Here is an 8,192-nt window from a genome sequence, read left to right on the forward strand (position 1 = left end):
GAAAAAAGATGGTAATCTGCATCTGTGTGGGAATGACAGGTGCCTGAACATGTACACAGAACCACATCAATACTCCCTCCAAAACATTGATGACGTTACATCCTACTTGCTCAAAGCGAGGGTTTTCTCCATGCTCGACCTCCTGAAGGGGTATTATCAGGTGCCCATGAACCCAGAAGACATCTCTAAGACCACCATAACCACCCCCTTTGGTACATACACCTTCCATTACTCTTGTTTTGGCCTTTATAATGCAGGGACCATTTTTCAATTTCTCATAGACGGCATCTTAGGCGACCTCCACTTCTGTGCATGTTACGTGGATGACATACTTGTGTTCTCTTCCCTACATCGTGCTTGACTGCCTACAACAGAACAGTTTTGTAGTCCGGTACAACAAGTGTACCTTTGGCGCCAACGAAGTATTGTACTTACGGCACCGCATCACTCCTGAAGGAGTCCATCCACTCCCTGAGAAGGTAGCAGCCATTCAGAACTCCACGCATTCGACCGTCAGAGCACTGCAAAAATTCTTTGGCATGATCAACTATTATCACCGTTTCCTGCTAGCCATTGCCACCAATCTTGCCCCCTTCTATGCCCCCCTCAAGGGCAGGCCAAAAGACCTGAAGTGGGGTCCCCTTCAAAAAGCGGCCATCTGCAATGCAAAGAATGCCCTATTAACCGCTGCTGCTCTCACTTTTCCCATGTCACATGCTCCTCTCCTTCCCTCCACCAATGCCAGCAACGTCGCTATTGGGGCAGCCCTCGAGCAGGTGGTCATCGTCTCGCCCGCACATTGACCTCCAGTAGGAAACTGTCCAAGGCAGAATCTGGCTACTCTATCCTCGACAGCAAATTGCTGGCAGTGCACTTGACTGTTCATCACTTTCACCCCTTTTGTGGAAGATACACCCTTCGTCATTTGCATGGACCACATGCCTCTGGTGCACACCTGCACTTGATAGTCCGTTGACTGGTCCTCATGTCAACGCTGATATCTCTGTGACGTGGCTGAATACAATCCCGTCCCTGGGAAAATTAATCCCGTTGCTGATGCCCTGTCAAGAAACACATTGGCTGCCATTCAACTGGGATTGGATTACAACGCCTTACCAGAAGCCTAATAAAAAGAACCAGTGTACCAGGCATGTAGGACATCCTGCACATCCCTCCATTGGGGGGAAGTCCCTCTCGACAACATCCATGCTACCCTCCTCTATAATTTCAGTATTGGTAGAACTAGACCATGGATACCTTCTCCCATGCGCCGATAGGTGCTTGATTTCATTCATGGTCTTTCACATCCCTTGTGCCATTTTACTGCACACCTGCTAAAGACAAAGTTCATTTGGCATGGCATTACTAAGGATGCTAAGTATTGGCTCCGAGCCTGTACTTCATGCCAACCTCAAAAGCACATCGACACATGGATTCAGGAGTGGGTACCTCTCTTCAACCTCGGCGGTGCTTTGCCAATATTCACGGTGATGTTGTAGGTCTCCTACCTACATTACAAGGACATCGTTACCTGTTTACCGCCATCAACCAATACAGTCGTTGGTCTGAAGCCATTCCCGTTGGAACTGCAACATCCGCCTCGTGTACATCTGCCGCACTCTCAGGATGGATAGCGAGATTAGGTATCCCTGAGCATATTACTTCCAACAGGGGTACCACTTTCATATCTCAATCGTTGACATCAATAGCCAATCTCCTGGGTATCACACTTTATCAAACAACAGCATACAGCCCTGCAGCCAATTGTATGGCTGAACATTACCACATTACCCTCAAGGTAGCTTTGATGTCCCACTGCAAGGACTCCAACCAGTTTATGCAACTTCCCTGGGTCATCCTTGGACTAAGGACCACTCCTACAGATGCCCTAAATGTCTCTCAGCATCTGAAATGGTGTATGGCAACCAGTTGGTCGTCCCTGCTGAGTTTTTTCTATCTGCAACCTCCTCCAACAATCTCCAGTGCCTATGTCACGTTGTGGGAAAATCTACTCCATGCCACCAGAGTTACGATCCCCCAACTAAGCAACACATATAGACACATTTGCACTCAGGAATAAATGTTTTCCTGCGCAATGACACCAGCAACTCACTATTAACCCTGGATAGGTACGCTACTCGGACACCCCTTTAAGGGTATACTCGGTCGCGAGCGACCCCGACTCCAAAACAAATTCAGGAAAAATTTAGTTATGCATCAATCTGTATTGTTTGAATTGCTAAAAATACTTCAAAGAATGCTAAAAACTACTGAAAATATAAATGATACCCATCTACAAAATAACTATTTATTGGAAATATATTAAAAATTTATGTATACAAAAAAAAACTTGACGTAAATATTAAAAAAAAATAGAAATATACATATACACATAGTCAAGATCTGAAATGAGAAAAAAAAGGGTAACTTTTTTTAGCCAAAAGAATTTGTCCAAATTTCATGAATATTTTTGGGTACCCAAATGAAATAGGAAGAGGCTAATTTTTTTTATAGAATAAACTCATATTATCCTAGAACAGAAATACATAATAAAATGTGCACTAAGATGTAATTTACTGTTATATCAGGGGCGAAATCTAAAGGTCATTTTTTGACGGCCTAGTTTCACAATGTAAAAATTCTTATGAAAATCATTGTATCTCCTATAAAATATGATATTTATGCATTAAAATGTACCAAAATATCATGAATTCTATACAGAACAAGAATATATAGAGATATGCCAACTTACCTTTCGGGTATGTCAACAAAATGGCCGCAGACCGCAACAACTCTTACAGCCCAATCTACCACTTGAAATGAAGAATAGGTATGTAAATTTCAAGGTGTTATTTATTTATCTAATTATTAGTGGATTGGAATAAAACTGATATGATGGCTTTCTGGATGTTTGAAAATTATTTCTATCATATAAAATTTAAATTCTTTGAAATAAATTTTAGATAAAAAATGGGTGATATCTATTTTGTAAAGATTAAAATTTCCGTATTTATACAAACAAGTAGTAAAAAAAGAAAGTTTCATGATTTAACCTAGCTATAACTATCAGGTACAGTTCAGATACAAGACAGTTTAAAGCTATAGACAAACAGGCTTCCTGCTCCTCAAACAAGTGGTGTTTGTCATGTGGTCAGTCTTAGGTGGGCAGCTATGACAGTGAGTCCTTTCAGGAAGCTTGATGTGACCAACACAAAATTGATACCATACTTACAGCAAGAGAAAATAGAATTAGTAACTAATAAAAGTAAAAGGATATCAAATAGCAAATCGGTAGCCAATCAAAGTAAAATTAAATCAAAATAAGAAACTGCTGACCAATAAAAAGTAAAATAATATCAAATTATTATATATACATAAACTATGATCTATAACAATAATAATAATAATAATAATAATAATAATAATAATAATAATAATAATAATAATAATAATAAAACACTATATAAATCAATTTCAAGTACCTAATACACCTAAGAAAAATATTGACAAATACAAAGGAGAAATTATCAGAGAAATAAATATCAAACACATGAGGTTGCAAGCTCCGTATTATCATCAACATCTCATTTTAACTCCATTAGAAGTGTGTTGATGACATCCATGCCGAGGGAATACTGCCTGCTGGCCATTATTGAAGATAAATTCAAAATAAATAGAAAAAAAATCAGAAATTTGCAAAAAATAAAAATAATTCAGAAATTAGCATTTGAGGGAAAATGGACCTCATGGCAATATATGGCATCTAAGCCAAAACCAATGTCATGCAAGTGGTAGACACACCATCCACCCACACTTTCCAACTATAAAGAACCAAACAAGTATCAACACTGTTCGACAATTTATAATTATGTAATAACTTTGCTGTTTGATCACTTACCCCTATAAAGGTATTTCAGGGTCGAGGTCGACCCCTGGGGGGTAAAAAAAACGGGGAAGGAGGGAAGTTAGACGAAAATCAGTCCTAAAGCAGACAATGGCATGTAGACTAGTCACCCCTTGCAGGTCGATCACTTCCATATTTGAGACAGCTGATGATTTATGGGGAAAAAAACAGGTTTTGAACATGCTGTAGGGGTTGCGTACGACCCATCATACCTTTCCAGGGTTACTTAATGCCCCCTTACATGAGCCCTTTCATCGTGATCTGCCATACATCCAAAGCATTCCTCCTGAACATTTGTGGCAAAGAAGACTGAGTCTCCATTCATAGCCTAAAATCTGCATATCTCCTGCCATATGACCAGCCCATAAGACGCCTCTCAAGAGCATGGTACCCTATTTCACATGTATGTCCTTTTTACGGGGAGAGCCATGTACCACATGCGTATCATACGCTCTTACACTGTAAAACTATTTCTATTATTTGCATTTTGTCATTATCACTCTCAACTTTCCACAGATAACCTGTTTCTGTCTCTATGTGCTCGTATTAACCTATTTGAATTTTTATGACCTAATTACAAGGTGACTGTTATGAAACCTTGCTGTCTATTGAAATGGAGTCAGATGCAATTCGTCGTCTCAGATGACACCCAACTGGTTCATCTCCACAGCATCACCAATGTAAATTTAGGTGGTACTATTACATTATTGAAATCAGAAGAGTTATATATATATATATATATATATATATATATATATATATATATATATATATATATATATATATATATATATATATATATATATATATATATATATATATATATAAATATATATATATATATATATATATATATATATATATATATATATATATATATATATATATATATATATACATATATATATATATATACATATGGAAAATAGAAAATTAATTCTTAAAGATAACGTAAATTTACATATACTGACTTGAATGAAAAATACAACAAGATGAAAGACGAACATATTACACAATTTACATACAATTACTTATACCTACATGAGAGGAACTCACCTTACGAGCTGGCTATAAACTTCTTAAATACACAAATGAAATACATGAATAAAATATTTACTCTACACTAGACCAGCTTCGTAAGATTATATATCTATACAAATATATATATATATATATATATATATATATATATATATATATATATATATATATATATATATATATATATATATATATATATATATATATATATATATGTCCATGTTGGCGGATAATGAGACATCGGAACAGGGGTTTTCTTCGCCTTATTTTACAAAAGGTTTATAAGTACACTATACTGCACAATCGACACTCTCCCAGGCGAGAGCCTTGTCTACTCGAGCGCTCAAAGGCAACTAAACACTCCTCGTTATAAAAGTGCAATCTTGCTACAACATGCTAAGTTATAGGTTCATTCACGTTGAAATAGAACACATATCTACATACAAGGATTAGGACATTACTTCCCCCAGAAGCTCCTCACTCCGGGAGGAGGTGCGCACTCACCCTCACAAGTCTAAGATACATGGAGGACACTCCGCCCCGGAATATGCATAGCATGTACTATATATATATATATATATATATATATATATATATATATATATATATATATATATATATATATATATATATATATATATATATATATATATATATATATATATATATATATATATATATATATATATATATATATATATATATATATATATATATATATATATATATATATATATATATATATATATATATATATATATATATATATCTATATATATATATATATATATATATATACATATATATATATATATATATATATATATATATATATATATATATATATATATATATATATATATATATATATATATATATATATATATATATATATATATATATATATATATATATATATATATATATATAAAAATCACATAAATAAATAACACATCTTCCACACAAAAAAATTAGAAATCAAATATTGCATGTAAAAATGTACACAATACAATATAAATAATTCGACTCATTTCTTCTTGAGACCTCTGCAACTAAAATACAGAATACCCAAAGTGTAAAAAAAAATCATAACAACATCAGTCTTACACAACCTCACCAATAACCTCCCCCTGGTAGTGGGCAATACGGCCGGGACGGGACAGGGGTAGGAATAGATATTCCTTCATCCCTCTATTTTACTTGTCCGGGTTTACGGCACAATTTTGCAACACAACTCACCACTGCCGTTTTGCCATTTAATTAAATCACTACCACACTTGCACTTGCAACAATCAACCAGTAGCCACAAGCCGTTTTCCGGAGAAAATCATACATATTCCCGCCCTTCTCTTATAACATTAAGCATAAGGTATTCACATCTGCTCATTCTCTAACACTACCTATCCTCAAGGCTGAACCCAAATCCCTCAGCCACTTACTATTCTGGAACTGCCCCCACCCCAGCAACCAGGAATCATATAAATGTATGGATAATACAGCATCCGCCTGATGGATCTCACCTGACCTATTGAGCCTCTGATTGTTTTTAGGTTCACTCATCAATGTTATACGTATTTCCACACTCAGCAAAATGACCACAACACTTTACACATACATTAAGCAACAACATAAGAACATATTGTTATCATCAAGTTTATTTAAAACACGTCAAAAGAAGAAATGAGGTCTGTTCAAACAACAACAACAGCAAAGGAAAAAAAAGATTTCTATTCATCAACTCGAGGAATGTCACATATGCAGGGTAAGGAGGAACACCTTTGAAAACTACCTCTACAGGCACCACATGTATGTGTGCCTGATGATGTTCAGACACTGCGCCATTAATAATGCTTTGTATCACAACTGTACTAGATTTAACCATTTTTACTTGGTACGGACCCAAATACTCTGGCTCTAGTTTGTGTTTCCTAGGTTGTAATCGTTTCAAATACACACGATCGCCCACAAATACTTTTACCGATGTGATTTTGAACCGACCATCATACTTTGAGGTATGTTTTTTCTTAGCTCTTTTCAAAAACCTTTCAGTGATGTTCATTACTCTCCTCAATAGATTCATTAAATATACAGGGTATTGCTCAGTTGAATAATTTGGCAATTGTTGCGAATTAATCAGTACCATACAGGGTAACACAGGATCCTGTCCATACACTAAAAAGAAAGGTGTCTCCCTGAGTGAAGCATTATATGCAATGTTCAAAGCTAGCTCAGCTGTAGGAGGCATAACGTGCCAATGAAAGGGGTCATCGACCACTAAGTAACGTAAAATTCGCACTACTTCCCTATTATGCGATTCCACTAAGGCATTTTCTGAAATCCTATATGCGGTCACTGAAAAATGTTCAATTTTCATCAAGTCCGTGACCGATTTCACCACCTTACTTATAAATTCGAGACCATTATCACTTATCAAAATTTTCAGGCAATCAAACCTGGTAATGAAAGAGCTCAGTGCCTGGGCTAATGAATTTGCCGATTTATCCAACATTGCGTAAGTATGAGTGGACCGAGTAAATGCATCCACAAACACACGTATATACTTATGTTGTGTTAAACCAGTAGGAAATGGTCCCACCACATCCATATGCACTCTATAAAATTTAATAGGAATCTTTGAAACAGTTACAATCATGACAACATTTTCTTTGATTCTCTATAGATATTTTCATTCCCAACCAAAAGAAGGATTCACGTGCTCTCCTTAATGTTCTCTCAATCCCTAAATGCCCTGCATATGGATTTGCATGTACAATGTGAATGGTTTGATTAATTAAAGAGGGAGGAAGACCTACCTGTGCACAAAATTCCCTTCCCCTCTTCTCGTAAATATACAAGATATAATTTTCTATAAAAAAAAATTCTCATGAGGCACATTCAGAAATGACTGACAACTCTCCGATTCCCCTTTAATCACTGCTCGCACTCCTTCCATCTATTCCTCTTTTTTCTGTCCCTATCGGACTTCTTTTATGTCCCAACCTCCCAAGTCAATCAAACCTGCATCATCAGGGCATTCATTCTGGACACCCCTGGTTATGTCCTCGGCCACCCACATATATTCACCTTTGCCGCTCATATCTCTCTCTCTCTCTCTCCCTCTCTCTCTCTCTCCTCTCTCTCCGCTCCCGTATTCTGAATGCTTATCGGGAGAATTCACATCCCCTTCTCTATTTTCTCTATTTTGATGGGGGTCTTCAATATTTTGGTTACGTTCTTTTATTCCTCT

At 36.3% G+C, this 8,192-nt stretch overlaps 1 protein-coding gene across 1 annotated transcript; it reads left to right on the forward strand.

Moving 5' to 3' along the window:
- The first annotated feature begins 1,429 nt into the window (after positions 1-1,429).
- Positions 1,430-2,080, forward strand: LOC137644419 (uncharacterized). Its single transcript, XM_068377398.1, has one exon. The coding sequence runs from the start codon at positions 1,430-1,432 to the stop codon at positions 2,078-2,080; it is 651 nt and encodes a 216-aa protein (XP_068233499.1).
- Positions 2,081-8,192: the final 6,112 nt, after the last annotated feature.

Source organism: Palaemon carinicauda, chromosome 7 (assembly GCF_036898095.1).
Source record: "Palaemon carinicauda isolate YSFRI2023 chromosome 7, ASM3689809v2, whole genome shotgun sequence".
NCBI classification, from domain to species: Eukaryota; Metazoa; Arthropoda; class Malacostraca; order Decapoda; family Palaemonidae; genus Palaemon; species Palaemon carinicauda.

Excerpts from the sequence above, each read along its gene's own strand:
- LOC137644419 (XM_068377398.1), top strand. The coding sequence starts at position 1,430 with ATGGATTCAGGAGTGGGTACCTCTCTTCAACCTCGGCGGTGCTTTGCC.